At 46.6% G+C, this 23746-nt stretch overlaps 1 protein-coding gene across 1 annotated transcript in view; it reads right to left on the bottom strand.

Moving 5' to 3' along the window:
- The window catches only part of LOC140220270 (uncharacterized), a 46873-nt gene extending 37255 nt beyond the window's left edge, over positions 1 to 9618 (bottom strand). Inside the window, exon 1 of the mRNA XM_072290288.1 lies at positions 9227 to 9618. Coding sequence (XP_072146389.1) covers positions 9227 to 9555 — 329 coding nt within the window. The 5' untranslated portion in view covers positions 9556 to 9618. The remainder of the gene's footprint in view (positions 1 to 9226) is intronic.
- Positions 9619 to 23746: the final 14128 nt, after the last annotated feature.

Below are 23746 nucleotides of genomic sequence, written 5' to 3'. Positions count from 1 at the left end.
CGATAAGGTTAGCACTGGGGTGGTGGCAAGTCTTGACTTAAGCTCCTGAAAGCTTTTCTCGTAAGCTTCTGACCACACAAACTTTACATTGATGGCATGGGCTTGGAAATCTTGAAAAGTTCTCAATAAACCTTCGGTAGTAACCTGCCAATCCAAGGAAGCTTCTGATCTTCGCGTTGCGAGGCTGCTCCCACTCTGTGACTGTTTCAATCTTAGCGGGGTCAACAGCTACTCCCTTTGCTGACAACACGTGGCCTAGGAAGGCAACTTCCTCCATCCAGAACTTGCTGAACTTGGCATAAAGCTGGTGTTGTCGTAACCTCCATCCGAAGGTGCTCCTCGTGCTCTTCTGCTGTCTTTGAGTAGATCAGAATGTTGTCAATGAACACTACCACAAACCTATCCAACTCCTCCATGAAGATCTTGTTCATCATGTCCATGAAGTACGCTGCTGCGTTGGTCAAACCAAAGGAAACCACTGTGAACTCAAACAAATAGAACGGGTGAACCCCAGGGTGAAACACTCAGTCGAATGAATCCTTGTTCTAGCAACTTCTTCAACTGCTTCTTTAGTTCATCCTGCTCATCGGCTGACATCCGGTACGACCTCTGTGCTACCAATTCTATGCTAGGTATATGATCAATCACAAACTCCACATCCCGGTCTGGGGGTAGTTCTGTCAGCTCTTCTGGAAACATGTCCAGGAACTCGCACACCACAGGTACCTCTTTGATGGTCTTGGTGTTCTAGTTGCATAGCAGAGGGGCTGTCTTGGGATATAGCGGCTCGAGAGTTCCACTTGGATGTTCCAACCTAACAAAATGGGGGTTACACAAGACCATTCCTTTGTGCTTGGCCAACCAATCCATTCCTAAAATTAGATCAATGCCTAAGGACTTCAGTACTGTCAAATCTACTAGGAACTACTGCTTCTCGATCACTAACGGAACTACCTTGCACTCTAGGGTGCTCCTTACTTCTTCTAGGGGAGAACTCGTTATAATAGGCCTTGGTTGAGGCGTACTAGGGAGAGACCATTCTTCCACAAACTTGGATGAAACATAAGAAAACTTGGCACCAGTATTGAACAAAACTGTAGCTTTGATTGCATCAATAAGGAACTCACCAAGAGCAACGTCTTGGGTTGTGGCAGCGTCCTCGACAGTTAGGTGGTTCAGGCATCCTCGGGTAGGGGGCGGTGCGGTCCTTGCCGGGTTCCTCTGCTGGGGTCCTCCTAGTTCTGGTGTCTTGGCTGGTGTCTTGTACTAGTTGGTGTGATTCTGTCCTCCTTCCTAAGTCTTCTATAGACACTCGAATGACTTGCGCCTGGGCTGACAGCATGTGTAGCAGACAATCGACTTTGCACCCTCTGGGGCGGTGGGCTGCTAGGGCCCTAGCTTCCATGTACTAGAACTTCCACTTCCTCCACCGATGTTCCTATACTGCTGCGGCTGTGAAGGGTAGCTATGGGGCTTCTGTTGCTAAAACTATGGGGGTTCTATCCTCGGCCTCTAAAACGGCCCTGAGCGCCCAAACTGATCCTGGTGCTTCCTCTTGTGCCCTCAGACCTCCTCGTACTCCAGTCTCGACTTCTCCACTCAGAGTGCCTTGCCCACTAGTGCATGCAGAGTAAGACGGTAGTGAGCAGACAAGTGCATCTCCATGCCTCAGTGAAGTCCTTTGAGAAACTAATACATCTTCTTTTCTATGTTGGAGTCGTCCAGTGCATACCTCACCAGTTCCTGAAACTTGTTGGCGTACTCCTAGACTTTCATGTTTCCTATCTTCAAGTTGCGGAACTCATCTACCTTCCAATCCATGACTGCCTCAGGAATGTGGTGGTCGCAAAACGTTGTAGCGAACTCGTCCTAAGTGATGTGCGCTGGGGGTGCATGAGTGTCACAAAAGCTATCCCACCAAGCATGTGCTATCCCAATTAGCTGGTGGGTGGCCAGCGCCACACACTCTTCATCTGTACAATTTGTCAAGTCCAGCTTCTTCTTGATCTCCCTCAGCCAGTCTTCTGCGTCCAGTGGGTTGTCTGAGTTGTCAAATATGGGTGGACAGAGCTTGGTGAATCCTTCAACTTTCCTTTGCAGAGACTCAACTGGAGAGTTCCTGCGGTGTCCTCCCTTTGTACTAGAGCAAAGCATCAGCCATGGTCTGCATCTATTGTATCTGAACTGCCATCACCTCTGCAAGGTTAGGTGGCGACGGTGCCTACTGGTCTCCTGCACCTCCAGCGTTCACGTTCTGCTCCTGCTCCTCTTGACACTCCTAGAGAACTTCTCTTTCAGCACCAGCTGCGTCTCCCTGTACCTCCATCTATGGGACATGACCACCACGTCCTCCATGGTGACCTCCATGAAGTCCACCTCAGGGAGCACAACCTCCACGGTGACCACGACCTCTGCTGGGGTTAGGCACATCTTCGTTGGCTGCCTCCTCGAAATGGTGTAGCAACCGTCCCAACCTCCTCAAACCTGACATCTGTTCCAAATGAGATCGTGATCAGCGGTTACTCTTAAGAACATATAACGAATTATTAAAGGAACATATAATTTAAAACACACAAACAATTTCATACAAACAATAAGAAACATAAGAACCATAAAATCCATGAAACTCCATATCACTCATGCAAAGGCACCATACAAAAGAGGTGTATCTTAAGGTCTACAATAGAAACCTTCAAGATTACATGAGGATCATCATACTACTACATCGAGAATCATGAGGGTGGTAGTCTCTAATGTTATTACATCATGGTGAGTCTAACTCAAACCCAACACTAGATCAGATTAGATCAGAAGCGGTCTACTCAGTCAGAGTACTGGAAGTCGTCATCGTCCACGTCTCCTTCCAAGGGGTGGTACTCGGGAGTAGCGCCTCTCCACGACCAGACTCATCATCTGAGTTACACTAGCAGCTCAAGTGAGTTTCCTCTGTACAGCTGGGAGAGCGTAGACAGAGCCCTGGTCATCTCTTCGGTAGCGACCCTAGCTGGTAGGTGCATCACTTGGGTGTACAGTCGGGTAGGCGGTAGCGCGAAGCTCTCCACACGGGGCTCCCTCCTATACTCGACTCGAATCCACGCACTCTAACTCCTCCAACTCCATCATCCTCCTGTGGTCTAAGCACTCCCAACCAAGTTGTAGTCTCTCTGCCAACTCACTGTCGCAGTAGCAACGTGAACCAAGATGGACTAGGTTGTAGTAGTTTCTATGCAGACGGTGGTGGAGCTACTCGATAACTCTATTCTTGGTGACCAGTGTGGCATTCATGGTATCAATCAGTTTGTCCTTCTCCTTGAGCAAAGTGTTCTTCTCATCTATCACCTTGTCCCTGGCCTTCAGTGCCTCCTCCATCCGAACAACCCTCGCCTCCAACGTAGCAATCCTCAGCGAGTCCCTCTCATCGTAGGTGTCCGGTGCAGCGTCCACCTCACACTGCAAGCGAAGGTTCATCCTGGTTAGTGAAGTCAAACTACGCTTGAGTTCCAGTATCTTGCCCTCAAGCATGGTGTTGGTACCAATGCAGTTGTCCCAGCCCTTGCGAAGTACCTCCACTCTCTGTCATTCCAGAATAGTGCCAAGTCCTGAGCGTGGATACAGCGGGAAACCACGCAAAACTTCATGTCGGGCTCGGCATAGGCATCCTTGTAGTACTCACGGGTTGAACTCTCGAAGTTCCTCGACCCGCAGCAAGCCGTGGGTAGGCAGCGATAGGGAGTCTAAGCCAACCTATCACAAAGCTGCGTGCGCACCTCACGCATGGCCTTCCTAGCGGCAGTCCAATGAGCCTCTGACACTAAAAGCTCGAAAGTGTGCACCACAACCTCCTCGAACTCAGGCACATTGGGGTCGGTGGGTACAGTCAGCTTCACCTCAGTGAGCATGACGTCCACATTGCCCCTCATGCAGCCCTCGTAGCGCACGTTCCGAGTGCAGACTCTAGCTCTTTCCAAGCACTCATTGAGCAGAGTGCAAAAACCTCCATAGTGCACTCCGTCTCCAACAAACGAGTGCCACTCATTAGTCATGTGTAACACGTTATTAAGGGTTGTTAGTAAGACATATAAGTTAAGGGAAACAAAGTAATAATAATAATGATTCAAGGAGTTATATAGTAGTCAAGGAGTATATACTCAGTTCAAGGATAGTTTAGGCTTCCAAGACTAACGTCCATTGTTAGGGATTGTCCTACGGTCAACTCTGATACTAGCTGAAACAGACCTGAATTCCCATTTCTGAGAATTCAAGCCTACGCACCATCGTGATAGTCCTAGGAAGGCTATCATGTGCGAACCCCTATCTCAGATGGTACCAATCCATACCAACATAGAAATATAAAGCAAAAATAGAGCACAATATCATAAATATCATAAGTAACGAGTACATCTCTTTGGCACATGCCAGTACAAGTCCATTAGGACTGAATCAAGAAAGGTAAAACATCTACGCAATAGAAACATAAGCTATAGCAAACTCCATCTCCAGAGGTGACTCGAGCAAAGAACCATCCCTAGTCTTCCCATCCAATGTTGTCAAATTCGTAGTTGGGCTCCAAACATGAAAAGCCACCATCTACCCAAGAAGCGGGTAGGCCATGTCAACTCCCAAAAGCAGCAAGCCAAGGAAATGGGGAAATTATACTACATGCATGAGTAAAACCTATATATGGCTGTAGAGGTTTATGCAGCAGCAGCGGCAATCAAGGAAGCAGCAAAGCATTACCATCTCCAAGGTCAACACCTCAAACAAGAAAGTCGGCACAAATCATCGGTTTCTTCACCCAAGGGTCCAGCACCCCAAACACACTAGGCGATGTGAGAGCTCCCTCCCCTCACATCTCAACGGCAAATGCCGGCCTATCTTAAAAAAAAGGGGGAGGTAGAAGAATAAGCAAAGTCTAGTTAGAAGTAGTGGTAGTCAACAGCACTGTCCATAACCAATGGACATGGACTATAGCTATAGCTTTATACACTCTGTAGAGGTTGTACAACTGTACCCGCATAGATGGAGCCCGAACGGTAGTGATCCGTCCAAACCCCACCTAACAGCGGGAGCCCTAGTAGGTGGACAGCTCTCTCCTATTTCCTCAAGTATGGAACCATCCTCAACTGCAGGGCACGCCGTCACCAGTGAGGATCTCAAAGTTGTGAAACATACCCACGCCGGGGTGCAGTCTAGTCAGAGCAGGCCAACGCCTCAAACTCCTTACATGATCCTCCAATCCGCCTACAAGTTGAGCACTATCCACCACTAGTCTCGGACCGAACCCTGCCCATAATGTAAGCGAGCGGTAAGTATGAAAGTAGCTGTTGTTACTGGTGGTAAACTGACTCGGTCCTTAAGTGGCTGAGAGCGAGCACTCTACTCCACAAGTATGTGCTGAAGCACCTGCAACGTACAAGTACGCCACCTACTCCTCACTAACAAACAAAGTACCCACCACAGGTATGGGTTATAGAGAGAGTCCAACATGCTCTCTCCTGGCAAGGCACTCCTTAGTACCAACCATGGCTCGCTCATGCCAAAACTCATCAATGAGTCACACTCACCCAAAACACACACGAGAGTGTTCAAGGATTTCCATCACCAAAACCTTGGCAAATGCCCATCCATAACTCAAAAGCATGTATATGGGTATATGAGCAGTGGACTAGCTAGGGGTCTGTAGCTAGTCCACAAAAATACGTAACAAGGAAAACATGATAAAGAATTATCAAGGCATGGCTAAAAACATTGGCTATGCAATCCATCATCATCAAGCATCATAAATAAAGCACTAGCAACTAAGCATGCATAGGATCTATATGATTAGGAGTGACATGACACCTTGTCTGTAGTCGTTTGGATCTTCCTCGGTGTAGTCGGGGTCTTGAGGGTCTTCCAGGTCGTAACTCAGGTCTGAACAGAATGAGATATGATGTAAAGTAAATTAATCGGCAGTACTTCTAGGAAAAAACACCAAGAAAGCCAAATTTACAAGATCCAAATAACACCAAACTATCTACAAACAGCACGGGCTCGATTTTATAAATTTAATGCAACTAGTTTAATATTTTTCAGAGTTAAAATGAATTAGTTATGAATTATTAAAGATTAAAAGATTTATTTAATTATTTAAATAATTTCAAAAAATATTTATTATTTTTGTGACACGTGTTTGGCCCTTGTTGTGCCATGTGGCAGCACGAGGGTGCGCCACGTGTTTGCTGATGTTAGCGTTGAACGGTCAAAGGTCAGGTCAATTGGGTCCCATCGGTCAAAGGGCCCAACTGGTCACTTAGTGGGCCCCACCAATCGAACCATGCCTTGGACACGTCAACGCCATGTGGCAGACACGTGGCGCACTTTATCTACGTGGCCCCGCCACGTGGAGAATACGAGGCAACCATGTGGCCTACGGTGGCGGCGCGGGCCCAAGGGGCGGAGATGTTGGAGGTATGCCCTAGAGGCAATCATAGGGATGATGATATTCCATTGTATCCATGTTTTATATTGTGTTCCTTGAATATCCATTAAAGGCTACTAGAATTGATTTGCAATTATGTGAATTGTGTGTGAAACTCTTTACTTGTATGGTTATTCTAAAAGTTGTCCCTAGTCGGAGTTCATGTGGGGACACACATGAATATTAGACTAGCACATGTATTAGTTGATGACTATGTTTCACAAGTCATGGACATGGAGAGGACAAACTAATAATGTGGGCACGTGTAGAGACATGTGCTAGGACTGACCCAACGCGAGTTACATAGTTCTCTCTCTACACAACGTGTACGCTTTGTCCTTAGACCTGAGATTGTCGCATGTACTCAAGATGTGGATCGACTTACTTAGGGGCTATCAAACGCTACACCCTAACTTGGTAGTTATAAAGGTAGCTTTCGGGTTTGTCAAGAAGCATGCTGTGAGGCATGGTCAGTCAATATGGAATTTGCCCGTCTCTATTTGAGAAAGATATCTCTGGGCCCCTCAAGTGATCGGATCTGGAAATGCATGGCCATGCTACGTGAGGTTAAGAGTTAACCTAGAAAGGGATTCCGAATCATAGCATCGAGAAAGAGTGGTCGGCTTGGAGCTAGACCAAATATCGTGAGGCAAAGGGAATAGCATGTATGTGATGTTGTGATGGTTCGTCTGATATGATCTTTGTGTGCATATAGGAGTTGGCACGTCTTGCTAGAGGCTGCTACCAACTATTGGGCGAGTAGGAGTACTCGTGCCATGTCTATACATATACGAACCTATAGGGTCACACACTTAAGTGGCTGGAAGCCTAATGAGGATTTGATCCGAATTGGACCAGGTTTAGGAGTACTAATGGGCCTCGGACCCAGAGGCCCGTTAGAAACCCCTATATATTGAGGAGTGGGGGTGCCCTAGGGTTTACCCCCTTTTTCGCCAAACCATAGCCACGCCCCTTCCCACACCCTCATCTTTGTTGTAACTCGCGGACCTAGCAGTCCGGCTTGCGACGCTTCCTCCCCGCACATGTGGATACCTTGGAGGTGTTGCATCTGCAGCACTTGGATGAGCCACCGCACGAGAGCTCCGACGAGGAACCTGACGAGCCTAACGAGCTGCGGCATGAGGAGGGTGTCGCTGCAAGCGGACGAGCTGCTGGGGAGCTGCTCGACGTTGACGTGTTCGACTACACGACGTCGACGTGTTCGACTACACGACGTCGACGTGTTCGACTACACTGCGTCAACGTGTGATCAACTTCGCTGCCCCGACGCGTATCTCCAACTTTCGCACCTGTGCGTCGAGTGGTAATCCCGTGATCTATAACAACAGTTATTCCTGGTTTACGCGGTAGAAAATTTTTATTTTGCGCTAGCGTAGCCTACCTCGTATCCCTACAGGAGACCACGCCCATGACGTCACGGTGCGGCACGGCCAGAGCACGACAAGAGCGGGCGGGGCACAGGGCACAACATGCGCGTGCACACAGTCACAGGGCTACCCCAGCCGCGGCACGGACGCGGCGGCGCACGGAGCACCAGCAGCCCGGGTCCGTGGCAACCCCGGCAAGAGCAGGCGGCGGCAATTCTATAAGTAGCTCGAAGGCCGAGCACACAGCAGAGGGACATGAGGAAAGAGACGGGGAATGGTGGAGCTCACGGCGGGGAAACAGCGAAGACGGGCAGTGGCGGCCGGTTGTACTCCCTCGGACGACTCCGGTTTCATCCCTCAGGCGCCTGCACCTCTCTTTCTCCTTCTCCTTCTATCCTTCTACTCCTTACCTTCTTTCCTTCCTTCTTTTCCTTTCTCGGGCAGCGGTGTTGGGGTGGATCCCGGGCTGGCGTGAAGGGAGGTGGGAGCTCGGGTCCCCTTATAAAGATGCGGCGAGGCGGTGTGAGGGCAAAGCACGGTCCGCCGTCCATCCTTGGTGTCCGCACCTACGGATGGCGTGGCGGCTATCGGGTGGCCCGGTTCCTAGGGTTTGGAGACACGGGCAAGGGCAAAGGGGACATTTTTCCCCGGTGGAAGGTCCTAGAAGGCGGGTCACTGGCGCGCTCGGGCTGCGGTAGTGGGTGCCAATGCGGACAGTCGGCGACCCCATCCCATCCGCGCGCGCACGTGCCGGGCGCGTGAGCGTATGGGCAAGAGGAAGAAGAAAGGGAAACAGTGGCGTGGTTGATAGGCGGGGCCGGGGTGTCGGCGTGGGAGAAAGAGAGGGAGAGCAGGGGTGCGGGTGAGCGGGATTGGTGGTTTAGGCGGGCTGGCGTGTGGGCTAGGCGGACGGGCCAGGCTGGTTTGTGCGGTAGAGGCGGCTGCTTAGCGGGCCAGGCTGAAGACGGGCGAGGGCAAGGCAGGCCAGGCCGGTGGCTACACGGAGAGGTGAGGGAAAGGAAAAGAAAGAGGGTCAGGCTGGCTTGGCTAAGCCGGCCGGCCTGTAGGTTAGATTAGATTTTGTTTTTGTAGTTTAGGTTTAGATTTATATTTAGTTTGAATTTTGAATTAGATTCAAAATTAAAATACACACTCAAACATGTGATTCAAACACACTCAATCCACACAAGTGTTAAAATGGAATCTTTGGGATGAGAAGAGAATTTGACTATCATTTTCAAACAAGCACACAATTCAAACAAAAGTTTTAATTTTTTACAATTTTCACTCAAATAAATAGTACAAAATTTTGGAAAATTACACCAGCGACACGAACTGCAGCCGGTAGGCGTCGCTACTGGTCATCTTCTTGGTAAACTCGGGCACCCGATAGATGGAGCGCTGCTTCCACCGCGCCATCTCCACCGATGGGTCGGCCTGCTCGAGCATTTTCTGCATGTCCACCACCCAACTGCTGCAACTACCATTCTCTTCCGCTGTCAAGGTCTCGGACTCATCCACGAGCTTGTGGTTTGCTTGACCAGAGTGCTCCAGCAACTTCTCCTGGCCTATCTCCATCGCCGAGCCGCTGCTAATGGCCTTCCCCTCGGCTCTCCTTGGCGTTGCCACGGATCCCTCGCTTCCCTGCTTCTCACATCCTGGCACAGAGTTCTGGAGCATGTTGTCCATCTTGATCTCTGCCACCATGCTGCTAATACTCGACGGCTCTATTTGATTTGTTTTCTTACGTATTGTTGTAGTTTCTTAATGCCTTCGCACCAACCTCACGCAGTTGCGGTGCCAAGCTCTTTATAGCATTTAATTTGGCTTGTGTGATTGGTAGTACATCAAATGCTGCGTGCTAATCGGGCAATCGGCACGCTTCCCAAGCTCTTTATAGCATTTAATTTGGCTTGTGTGATTGGTAGTACATCAAATGCTGCGTGCTAATCGGGCGATCGGCATGCTTCCCAAGTGACAGATAAAAAGGAAGGAGAGAGTAGGCCTCAATGTGGAAATTATGGTTCAGCTATACTTGGAGGGTTGGCATTTCTTTCGATACTCCAGTAGTGAAGTATTTTCGTCAGGAATAGATATTTTCATTAAGAATGGATGGAAAAATAATAACAAATTTTGCTTTTTTTTATTTCCTGATTCTTCTGTCCTCTTTTCCCTTTAGGCCTTGTTTAGTTCCCAATTTGGAAGTGGCAAAATTAGCATTTTACCATAAATGCGCAACTGTAGCGTTTCGTTTGTATTTGTGAATTATTGTGCAAATATTGACTAATTAGGCTCAAAAGATTCGTCTCGCAAAGTACAACAAAACTGTGCAATTAGTTTTTGATTTCATCTACATTTAGTACTCCATGCATGTATCACAAGTTTGATGTGATGGAGAATTTTTTTTTTGCATAGTGTCAAAGTTGGAAGTTGGAAGGAAACTAAACATGACCTTTGTCACAAGCAGCACAGCTGCGAGTTTGTAAAATCAGAATCGTTGTGCGCTTTTTCAGGAACATTTCCATTTTTTCAAAAAGTGGTGAGGTGACTGCACGCTCCTGATCATGTGGCTGCGCCTGGCCTAGTACGTGCACTGCATAGAACCAGCCACCGGCGCATGCTCCCTTCCGTTCAAATTCCGTGGAGGAGAACATACTGTGGTTGTACGACGAGCGCATTGAGTGGACGAGCGGTTCATTTGCGGTGCGACATTGAATTGTAGCGACGTCCCGACAGAGCAGCTGGTATCACTCGTTGCCCCCGACGACCTTGACCTGGCCTTTCCGTGGACACTCACCTTAATTACTCTGTCAGCAACTGCGCGATACAGCGATAGTACATTATAGGCCTAGGCCGCACCATCTTCGATGTCACTGCACAACGCACTGTGGTAACTGTGTAGCACCCAAGCTCTCCATAGCCGTGGGCCAATTGATCAGTCCAACAGCAACGCCTCGTGCTGACTCAGTCACCCTCATGCGTGTCCCATCCCATCTCATCTCACTTTATCTCAACTAGCAAAGCTTCACCGGTTGAAAACCCAACTTTAAGTCTCAGATAGATAGTAAGTCTCGTAGGACTAAAGGTCCATATCTTTAGTCCCAGATCGACCTTTTTATTTTTAATTTTTTTCACATTAATACTAATTGTTGCTTCACACACATAAAGATATCGATATATATGTATACACGTACACACGTATACATCCTTAGCGTACACTACTTACACATATACGCTCGTATTGTATGCATATCGTATATATATATTTCATGATAGTATATGCGTAATATTAATTATAAGTACGATATATACAATTCATAATATATTATACACATCAAACTAGTATTTACATAATTACTATATATACAATAATTTATCCTCTTCATTCTTAGGATCCTCCTGTTGTAGTGTCGCTCTGTTCGGCTACTGAATGTCCATTGTAATAAAATTCTCCTTCGGGATTTATCACCTCATCCACCAGAAATCCTACAAGAGCTTCTTGGATTGTCAAAAGCCTCTCCTTCTCCAAGAGTTCTTCTCTAATCCGCAACATCTATAATTTGAAAATATGTGAATGTTACACGAACAATTAAATATAAGGAGCTAGAAAGCAATTAATTATTAATAGGTTTATTTTACGTACAATTATATTTTCCGATATCACCTTGTCCCGCACAAAATGGTACATGTGCTCACAGACGTAGTATCCATATAAATTATTGCCTTGTTCCTGTCTCAAGCACTTTAGTGGGAAAAAATAAGTTATGAAATATTCGTGTTATAGAATGTACAAAATGTGCAAACTTCATACATATCAGGAACGTTGTACTGAATGTAAGTTTTTGTTTGAATTCACCATGGTGAGTCTTATGGAATTATTTCCATGCGCTGCGAATTAAAGTAATGAATGATATAGTATTAGGTGAAAATTTACGAAACAAACTTTTGCATAGAGATAAAGGTCCAGAATTATTACAAGTTTAGCGTGTCTTGAATATCTTGGTACTCCACCTTTGGTTTCCTCAATGAATCGAACACAATAACGTTGCAAGGAAAAGGAAAATAAAAATAGACGGTACCCACACTTACTTAAGTTGTATGGCAGTAGTATGTATTGCTTATAATTTTGTTGCTCCAAGAATTTGTATATTGCGTATGTAGACTTTGGTTGATCCCGTATCTGATCTTGGTTAACAAGCGATGGATCCAAGCCAATGTTGAAGTAGGATTCTCTGAAGCACCTCTGAATTAGCATCCTACATAAAATGAAATACAAAGTTAATAGGACGACACACATAAAAATAATGATCTGAGATAAAATTTAGATCTTGATAATAACACTGCTAGAACCCAGGCACAGATGAGAGAGACATCAAGGGCATCTTGATGGTACACTTTATATATATCCTTGAAGTCTAACCAGAGGAGTTTCTCACATTCACAGAAAAAATCAATTGGTTTAATATGAAGAACGAACATGACCCTTTCCTTGGCCGACTACTTCATGTACCATTGATGGAATTCATAAATCTTCATTGAGAACTTTTGTACTAGTTCAGGCCTGACTAGAGCCTTGCCTAACTCAAAGGGCCATTTAGGAACAATCTTTTATGGAGCTAGCAGTTCAGCTTGCCCTAGAACTTCAGCAAGCGATAGACCTGTGTCTTCCATAAACTTAATGACTTGGAATTGTTATTTTAAAGGCAAAGCTGCTATAGCTAGAGCGTCTTTATCAGCTTTCTAATATTGTTGCCCGAGCTGGGGGATAGCAAGACTGGAAGACGACTCTCCTTGTTTTTTCTTCTGATAAGGCTTAACTTACAAATGATCATAGTTCGATAGTAAAGTCTTCTTTACTTATTTTCATGCTAATAAAAAACTTTAATTTCACTGGATCTACTGGCGTAGGCTCCATCTCCTTTGCTTTTCTTTCTGCAGCATTTTTTCCAAACCACTCCCTTACATATGCTTCTGATGCCTCCCCCAATTCCTCAGGAGTCCACTGGTAGAGAATTGGCCTTTAGTCCCGGTTGGTAGGGTGCATATCTCTCGGATATCCATCCGGGATAAACCAACCGGGACAAAAGGGGGGGGGGTCTTTAGTCCCGGGTCTTTTAACCGGGAGTAAAGGTCCCCCTTTAGTCCCGGTTGGTGTCACCAACCGGGACTAAAGAGCCTGCCACGCCAGGCGCGGGACAGGCCCTTTAGTCCCGGTTGGTGACACCAACCGGGACTAAAGGGGGACCCTTTAGTCCCGGTTGGGAAATCGGCTGGATTCCAACCGGGACTAAATGGTGCCTGCATGGCACTGCCGTAGCGCCTGAATTTTTCATGCATGCATCATGTACGTAGTACCGCGGCCCTTTTAATTTGTTAACCTTTAGTAGTTGAGATTTTTTTAGAACGAAATCAACTAGTATTTAAACGAATGGGATTTGTAATTATACAATTACTATATATATACACAATCCTTATACACAATTCATATACACAATTCAACTAGCTTAGTACAAATCGATCATAATTAGCGCGTATTATATATACAAATAAATCAAAGTATCTGTCTACAATCTTCCCGTCGTGGTGTTGCTAATCGGAGTGTCTAATTGTCGTCAATCGTAATAAAATTCTCCTTTTGGATTTACCACCTCGTCCATTATGAATCCAATGAGACCTTCACATATTGCCGCTACTCTTTCTTCCTTCAAGAGTCCTTGTTGAATATTTAACATCTATAATTTGGAAATTTGTGAATGTTACACGAACAAATACATATAAGGAGCTAGAAAATAATTAACTAGTAATAGTTTTATTTTACGTACTTTAAAGTTGTGCGGCGTCATCTTCGGTCCCTTGGGTCCCATAAAACTATGCATGTGCTCACAGATGTAGTAGCCACATAGATTATTCCCGAGTTCCCGTCTTAAGCACTTCAGTGCGGAAAAAAATAAGTTATGAAATATTCGTGTTATACAATGTAATAAATGTGCAGACTTCATACGTACCGGGAAGTCTGTGTTCCATGTAAGTTTTTCTTTGAATGGACCTTTGTGTGTCCTTATGAATTGTTTCCATGCGCTACGGATTAGAATAATGAATGATATAGTGTAACAGGGATAAAATTTAGGAAATAAACTTTTGCATAGAGATAAAGGTCCAGAATTATTACAAGCCTAGCATGTCTTGCACTTCTTGGTAGTCCACCGGATCTTTCCTTAACGAATCGAAGACAGTGACGTGGCTTCTTTCAGGCTCAATTATAATAAGGATCCAGTGGAAGCTGCGTGCGTAAAATGTTCATGCATATTAGAGCTAACTAACATGTAGAGATAAGGAAAAAGACATCGAAAGTAGACGGTATACACACACTTACTTGAAGTTGTATGGAAGTAGTATGAAATCCTTGAATGTTTGTTTGTCTAGGAAATTGTATACTTCCGCAAAGGTTTTTTCCGGTGCTAATTGTATCTGTTGTTGGTTAACTACAGATGGATCCATGAAGCCTACATGTAGGTACGCCTCTCGACGGCATGTCTGAATTAGCATCCTACATGAAATGGAAGATGAAGTTAGTACGGTGACGCACGCCAAAATTTACATGTAGAGATAAACGGACACTTACAGAACCCAAGCGCTGATTAGAGAGACGTCCAGGGCATCATGATGGTACACTTCGTATATATCCTTGAAGTCTAGCCACAACACTTTCTCCCCTTCACCATGAAAATCTATTGGTTTTACCTTCATGCCGATCATCTCCCTCGAGTCGGCGGATGCCATCATGTACCATTGATGGAATGCGTACATCTTTGTTGATAGCTTCCGTACCAATGAAGGCTTTACTAGAGGTTTGCCTAGCTCATAAGGCCATCTCGGCTCAGGGGGCGGTGCAGTTGGCATCTCAACTTGCCCTATGCATTCATCAAGTCCCAGACCTGTTTCTTCCATGAACTTCAATACATTTGCTTGTTGATCCAAGGGCATTGCTTTTACCCGTTGAGCATCTTTTTTTGATAAATGGCTAAGGTCGGGGACTGGACCGCTGGAAGATGACTTTCCTTTCCTTTTATCCTTTTCATCAGCCTTTACTAGAGTCCGTTCATAGTTTGACAAGAGTGGTATCCTTTTCTTGGCTCCTTCTTCCATCCTGATAAAAAAATTTAAATCTCGCCGACTTACTGGCGGTGGCTCCATCTCCCTTGCTTTTTTTTCTTCGGCTTGTTTCTTGAACCACTCACTGGCCTCTCGTTGGATTTCTGTCCACTGTTCCGCATGAGACATTGCCTCCCAGCGTTCCTTACGAGTCACTTCAGGCTCCTTTGTTTTCTTCTTTCTCTGTCTTTGCTTGGGAGGCGGTGCTCGTGACTTCTTTAGTGGTGGTGCAGGTTCCTTCAAGGGGGCCGCTCTTGGTGCCGGAGACGGTGATCGGGGAGGGGTGTTGTTATTGTCGTCGTCGCTCCCAGCACCAGGATGTGGTGGAGATGGAGACCTTGATATAGATGGAAGGGACGGTCCTGGAGCAGGAGATGACGATCTCGAGGTATGAGGAGAAGGTCGCTGCTGGGGATCTACGGCGAGCGGTCTTGAGGTCTGAGGAGATGGCTCCGTGTCGGGAATAATGATGTAGCGTTTTTGCCATAGAATGATCCCATGAAGCGCATCTGCCAATGTCTTTTCCCCGTCGCCTCCCGGGAAGTCGAGCTCTAGACCTTCATACTGGCTATCAACTATTTGCTCTACGCAGACGCTGGCGTAGCCTGGTGGAATTTCCATGCCATGACTGCTCTGCCCCGCCAGGGTTGCTAACGCACTCCCGTACGCTACCTGTACATATAGCAGAAGTAAACAACTTGAACTCCGATCTCGAGGCCTGGATCAATTGACAAGATTGCATAAATATTATGTATAAGTATACCTTAATAGTAAGGTTGCCGACCAGTGCATGCAGCTCACATGAGGTCCGTTGTGTGATGGCATCCACGGGGAACCGTTGCTCCTCCACGGGTAACCTGGGCGTCTGTGCATCGGGGACCCCTATAGAAGCACAACTGCTCAAGAGGCGTTGAGAAGGGCTGACGGTGTTAGGAATCGGCAATGCTCCAGATTGGGCCAACTTCACAACTGCGTGGGCCACCCGCCGATTGATTTCATCTATCATTCTTTGTTCTTGTGCCTGCACTATAGATTCTAGCATCTGCCGCCAGCTCTCCTCGATCTGTTCCTTTCTTCGCTTCCAGCTTCTGTACGAGGCGCTGTCGCCTCGGAAAGCAAACTTCCACGGAACCACCCCGAACCCTCGGCAACGTCCTGGGTGCTCTGGATTACCGAGGGCCAATGTGAGCTCATCATTTTCTCGGTCCACCTTCAACCTCCCAGCCTTAGAATCTTCAATGTTCTTCATGAGATGTTCGGCCTTCTCACGTATTGTGTCATTAAAAATCAACGTCCCATCCTCTTGGCTTAGGGAGCCTCCATGAGCGTAGTACCAATTTTTTGATCGTTCGGGCCATTCAATAGTTGCAGGTACGATTCCCCGTTCGATCAGATCTTGTTCCATCTTCCTCCACTTGGGAATTGCTGAGCCATACCCACCTCGCCCCAAATGATGGTGGTAGCCCTTCTGACTAGCATTTGCTGTGTTGGTCGTGATCTTTTTCACACCGTCTTCACTCCTCTTATATTCAACAAATGCATCCCAGTGGTCCCTCAACTTTGGCCACGCGTTGAAGTCTGGAGTTCGGCCCTTCTTAATGTAGTGGGTATCCAGCATCTTCTTGAATGTCTGGAATTGAGTAGCTATCTTCTTAAGCGTCCACGCTTTCACATCCTTCTCACTATATCCTTCGGGGAATGTGAAATGTCTCTTCACGTCTTCCCACAGCATATTCTTTTCTATCTCCGGGAGGGCGTACGGATTAGTGCTTCTGCCCTTCCATTCTCTGATGCTGATAGGCACGTTATCCCGGACGATTGCCCCGATCTGACTCACGTACTTCTTTGCTACTTTCTCGGGAGCAACTGGCCTGCCCTCTTCTGTCACTTCCGTGATGACAAGCCTCCCTTCCATCACCTTTGTACGACCTCGGGTCCGGAGGGCTAACAGTTCAAGATTCGTTAATTAGTACGTAGTAGTAACTGTGGCGTGAAACAATACAAGAATGGTTATATATACCTCGCCGGAACCTTCCGCCACAGCAAGTTGTTGCTGTGGCTGTTGGTCTTCATTCCCATCGGCGGACATGTTGAGGAACATGTCCGCCTGGGTGCCCTCTTCATACGTGTATGATAGTGGAACGTTGTCGCCACTACCATCACCATCGATTATCTGCTCCATGATATACCTTGCGGTCTCATCGTCTGCCATTTCAACTATTGATGGAAACATACATGGAATCATACATGACAGTCATAGAAATCGTCTTACTACAAATTTCTACAAAGTCCTACAAAGTCCGGAATCATACATGTATATAATGAAATTATAAAATAACATGAATCCTACAAAGTCCGGAATATTTATACAAATTTCTACGAATTTCTACGAATTTCTAGCAATAACCACATGCGGTGCCTAGGTTGTGACGGCGGCGATCAGGGCGGCGGAGGCGGGGACGGTTCCCTGGAACCACGGGCGGTGCCTAGGTTGTGACGGCGGCGGTCAGGGCGGTGGTACGGCGGAGGCGGGGACGGTTCCCCGGAACCACGGGCGGTGCCTACTAGGTTGTGACGGCGGCGGTCACGGCGGCGGGACGGCGGAGGTGACACATATACAAAAATATAACTTTAAAAAAATCTAACTTAAAAAAATCTAACTTAAAAATCTAACTTAAAAATATAACTTAAAAATCTAACTTAACAATCTAACTAAAAAATCTAACTTAAAAATATAACTTAAAAATCTAACTTAACAATCATACTTAAAAATCTATCATAAAAATATAACTTAATTTTCTAACTTAAAAAAAAAGGCCCTCCCGGCGCTGCCGGCCGGCGCGGCGGCGGACCTCTCGCGCGCGGTCGTCGACGGTGGCCGGGGCGACGAGGTGGCCGGGTCGGCGGGACGGCGGCGGCCGGGAGGCAGGACGGCGGCGGCCGGTGCGGCGAGGACGGCGGCCGAGGCGACGACGACGACGGCGGCGTAGGCGGGACGGCGTCGAGACGGCGACGAGGGGTGATGAGGCGGCGACGAGGATGGAGGCGGCGACGAGGATGGAGCCGGTGGCCGGAGGCGACGAGGTGGGGGCCGGGCGCGACGGACGAGGAGGATCGACGCGGGCCGGCCGGGGCGATGGAGGATGACGATGTCTGGGCGCGGTCGGCGGCGGGATGACGACAGCCGGCGCAATGGGGGACGACGACGGCGGCGGCCGGCGAGGGAGGCGGACGGACGGCGACAGCAGAGCAGAACGCGCGGGACTTGGCGAAAATTTTGCTAAGTGTAACTGGCAGGGGGTAGAAGGGAGTACAGTGCCTTTTAACCCCCCCCCTTTTATCCCGGTTCGTAATGGTACCCGGAACTAGAGGGCCTTTTGTCCCGGGTCCCGTCACCAACCGGGATAAAACGGGGGGTTTATCCCGGTTGGTGACGGGACCCGGGACAAAAGGGTGCCCCCGCCAAGTGGGGCTGGGAGCGTACCCTTTTATCCCGGGTGCCACCACCAACCGGGATAAAAGGGGGGGCCTTTTATCCCGGTTGCAGTTGGCAACCGGGATAAAAGGGTACGTTCGGGCGGGAGACGAAAAGTACCCTTTTATCCCGGTTGCCGTTTGCAACCGGGATAAAAGGGGGGCCTTTTGTCCCGGTTGCTGTTAGCACCCGAGACAAAAGGTCTTTTTTCCTAGTTTTCTTCTCCCGCCTGTTTTTTGGAAATGGATTTTATTTTATCTTTTCACTGCATTTCAGGATGAAAAACAAAACCTTCACAGATTTTGTACATGCAAAAATATATTTAATTAACGAGTAAATTGACAATAAGTATGAATTAATCATTAATTCTATACCAGTTCATTTAGCCTCTAAAATATTTATTTTACTGCATTGCTGTGATCAAGAAATTATTCAATTAAATAATTTCAATGCGCAGAAAAATCCATGTTTGTATGTGGTTAACATTGTTCATGTTTATCTAAAAAATTTTCACCTAACAAATTTAAGAACACATGAAATCATACATAGGGTAAATTACAAATTGTATCAATTAATACACAAAGGTCATGTACATTTAACGCATTACAATACAACGTTGTAAAATTTCTTCTTCACGAAAGTTCCTTGATCATGATCGCGGCATAAGTACGGAGCCCCTTCTTTGGATAGCAGGATGCTTGGATCAACTTCAACGGCGAATGGAGGCATGCCATCAAACTGATCATAATCATCTGATTGGTCTGTTTTATCCTCGACTCCCACGATTTTTCTTTTACCTGGAAGAACTATGTGGCACTTTGGCTTCCATGTCTCTTTTGGATTCCTCTTGGGTTTGCTACACATGTCCTTCACATAGAACACATGATGCACATCATTGGCAAGTACGAATGGGTCATCACTGTATCCAGTCTTGCTCAGATCTACTATTGTCATTCCGTACTGATCTTTGGTGACGGCAGTTAGCTTCACCCAATTGCAAAGAAATAGAGGGATGTACAGCGGTCCGTATTCGAGTTCCCATATCTCCTGTATGAAATCATAATACGACTCCTTGCTATTATTTCTGTCCATGGCATCTATGCGGACACCACTATTCTGGTTCGTGCTTTTCTGGTCCTAGGCTCTCGTGTAAAATGTGTAACCATTTATCTCATAGCCTTGGAATTTGATGATTGTGCTAGCAGGTCCCCTGGCTAACCAGGCAAGCTGTGGGTGAATCTCAGAGTTACCCATAAGTTGTTGGCGCAACCAGGAGGGAAAAGTTTCCATGTGATGACGGGTAAGCCAAGCATCGGATTTGGTCGGGTTTTTGGAAGCTACCATCTGCCTGTGTTGCTCGATATACGGAGACACAAAGGATGACTGTTGTAGAACAGTGTAGTGTGCCTTGTCGAACAAATCAGTATCAATGCTCAAACTTGATTTCCTTCCAAGGGTGCCCATTCCTCTGAGCCTCCCCTCGTGGCGTGAAGTTGGAACCCCAATCGAGTCAATTGAATCAATAAAATCAACACAAAACTCGATCACCTCCTCTGTTCCATATCCCTTGGCGATGCTTCCTTCTAGACGGGCACGATTAAGAACATAGTTTTTTAGGACTGCCATGAACCTCTCGAAAGGCCACATATTGTGCAGGTATACAGGTCCGAGAATACCAATCTCTTTTACTAGGTGAACCAGTAAGTGCGTCATAATATTGAAGAAGGATGGTGGAAATAACAACTCAAAATTGACAAGACATTGCACCACATCATTCTGTAGCTTTGATAGCTTGGATGGATCGATTGCCTTCTGCGAAATCGCATTGAGAAACGCGCATAGCTTTACGAGCGGCAACCGGACATTTTCTGGTAGAACACCCCTCAGTGCAACCGGAAGCAACTGGGTCATCAACATGTGGCAGTCATGAGCCTTGAGATTTGTAAACTTCTTTTGTTTCATATTTATTATTCCCTTTATATTCGAGGAGTACCCAGACGGGACCTTCATAGTATTCAAGCATTCAAACATGCTATCCTTCTCTTCCTTGCTAAGAGTGTAACTGGCAGGACGTAAGTAGTGCTGTCCATTATCTCTCTTTTCCGGATGTAGGTCATCTCGTTGCCCCATGGCTTTCAGGTCCTGTCGTGCTTCCAATGTATCTTTTGAGGTTCCATAAACACCCATGAAGCCTAGCACGTTCACGCAAAGATTCTTCGTCAGGTGCATCACGTCTATTGCGTTGCGAACCTCTAGGATTTCCCAATAAGGTAGCTCCCAAAATATTGACTTTTTCTTCCACATGGGTGCATGTCTGTTATCGTCGTTCGGAACAGGTTGGCTACCAAGTCCCTTTCCAAAGACTACATTTACATCCTTCATCATCTCGAACACACGCTTTCCATTACGGTGTGCAGGTTTTTTACGATGGTCTGGTGCCCCTTTGAAATGCATCCCGCTTTTTCTCAGCTGGTGGTGAGCAGGGAGAAATCGACGATGACCCATACAGACGACCTTCTTACAGTGCTTCAAGTACATGCTGTCTGTGTCGTCTAAACAGTGGGTGCATGCCCGATATCCCTTATTTGTCTGTCCTGAAAGGTTACTCAATGCAGGCCAATCATTGATGGTTATGAACAACAATGCTCGTAGATTAAAGATCTCTTGTCTATCCTCATCCCACACACGTACACCTTCTTCCTTCCAGAGCTGTAAAAGGTCATCAACCAACGACCTTAGGTACACGTCAATGTCGTTGCCGGGTTGTTTTGGGCCTTGGATAAGCGCCGGTATCATAATGAACTTCCGCTTCATGCACAGCCAAGGAGGAAGGTTGAACATACAAAGGGTCACAGGCCAAGTACTATGGCCACTACTCAACTCACCAAATGGATTGAATCCATCAGTGCTTAAACCAAACCTTATGCTCCTTGCTTCACTTTCAAAGTCTGGGAATGTTCTATCAATTGATCTCCGCTGTGCCCCATCTGCGGGGTGTCTTAGCATCTCATCGTCCTTACGGTCTTCTTTGTGCCATCGCATCAACTTAGCATTCGCCTTGTTCCTGAACAAGGGCTTCAAGCGTGGTATTATAGGGAAATACCACATCACCTTCGCGGGAACTCTCTTCTTGGGAGACTGCCCCTCGACATCACCAGGATCATCTCGCCTGATCTTATACCGCAGGGCTTCGCATACGGGACAAGCATCCAATTTCTCGTATTCATCACCACGATAGAGGATACAGTCATTAGGGCATGCGTGTATCTTCTGAACATCCAATCCGAGAGGGCAAATAATATGTTTAGCTTCATATTTTGTGGACGGTAATTCATTATTCTCGGGGAGAATCTTCTTGACAATGTTCAACATCCCCTGAAATGCCTTATCGGACACACCATTTTTTGCCTTCCATTGCACAAATTCTAGTGTCATACCTAGTTTTTTATGGCCCTGCTGGCAACCTGGGTACAACAATTTTTGGTGATCATCTATCATGCGCTGCAACTTTGCTGCTTCCTTCTCAGTTTCGCAATCTCTGTATGCATCTCGTATCACCTGACCAAGGTCATCAGTAGGGCCATTTTCTGCAAACTCATCTTCATCAGCCTCGCCCATTGTAGTACCTGCAAAAGCTTGGCCTGCAACCCAGTCCGAAATGGTGTCATCTTCCTCCTCCTCCTCGCTATCTTCCATTACAACCCCTAGTTCACCGTGCTTGGTCCAAACCAAATAGTTAGGCATGAAACCGTATTTAAACAAGTGGCTGTGAATAGTCCCCCAGGAATCCTTTGAATACTCCTTCCTGTTATTGCATTGGAAGCATGGACAACATACGAACCCATTCTCTGGCTTGTTCGCTTTTGCCACTTCGAGAAAATAATGCAAGCCATCAATAAACGCCTTGCTCCACCTGTCTGCATTATACATCCATTGCCGGTCCATCTGCATCGTATTACGCATGAAAATGGATTACACTTGACAATGGATTACGCGTGAAAATCGATTAAAGATCCAAACAACATGGTACAATACAACAACATGAAGTTCCAAATACACATATTTAAATTAAAGTCCCAAACAACATGATACAATACAACAAGCCATCCACTGGTTATTATCAAGGAGGACTTTAAGCATCCTTGGACGGTGAAGACGAAGGTTCCGCTGACCCAACCTCATCCTTAGGTTTATTTGTGCCGCCTGAAACGGTAGTACTAAGTGGACGTGAAACACCCGGGACTGAGGATGGAGCATAACGACCACCAAAAGGAGGTTCCTGACCCGCGGCAACAGCTTCTTCATGACGTTGCTGCAAATAACGAATCATTGCTTTTTCCAGCGCACTCTTTTTCTTCGGCTTATGCTGAGGGCCAACTATGATTGGAACCTTGCCATAATAGGAACCACGATCGCCCCCACCATTTCCACTTCCTCCAGTAGCACAAGCCATCTATGTACAAAAATTATTATCTTAACACTGCATAAGTTGTTCAACTTGAAGACCATGATCATCTCGCAAGGATGTCCTCAACTGGGCGGCACCGCACTTCGTCATGAAAGAGGTTAGATGCTACGGAAAAGGGGACACGGTCACGATGTCCATATCCACTATTTCTTGTAGAATCGAACCTCCTTCTTGACATACGTTGCTGCTCGGCGGAGAACATCCTCGCTGAGGCGAACACGGTATGCAAGTTCAACAAGTATGGATTTAAAAAACCATATTGAATTTGATAAGATAAACCGTCTAGATAAGGTAGCATCATTTTTAAACCACTGCAATAATGCATACTATATATGACACATCAATCTCCCTCACATTCTAGCTCAAAATACCTCTCCATTTTTCTACTTCATCATCACATTCTAGCAAATAATCTTTCCATCTCCAAAGCATAAATCAAAGCATAACACGAGGATGAAGTAGCAAACCTTCACAACACTTGTGTTGGCCGAGTGAAATTCCCACGAAAATGAGGGAAAAAACTTCGAGCAGCACCTCCCTTGCTTGCTTCGGCACCACCGGAGAGTAGGTGAAGCTCAGCTCTCTCTGTCAATATGCTGGACTGGCTCGGGCTGGAGGAGGAAGAAAGTCCTCTGTCTTGGCCGTATATAATGGGGATGAGTTTTTATCCCGGTTAAAAACTCCAGCCGAGATAAAAAGGAACACCTTTTGTCCCGGTTGAATGGTTAGTCCCGGTTGGAGGCTCCAACCGGGATAAAAGGGGGATACCCTTTTATCCCGGTTGGAGGCACCAACCGGGACTA

The sequence above is a fragment of the Setaria viridis genome, chromosome 8, assembly GCF_005286985.2.
Source record: "Setaria viridis chromosome 8, Setaria_viridis_v4.0, whole genome shotgun sequence".
Classification (NCBI taxonomy): Eukaryota; Viridiplantae; Streptophyta; class Magnoliopsida; order Poales; family Poaceae; genus Setaria; species Setaria viridis.
The sequence above is the reverse complement of the archived record's forward strand: the minus strand, read 5'-3'. Positions and strand labels throughout refer to the sequence as shown.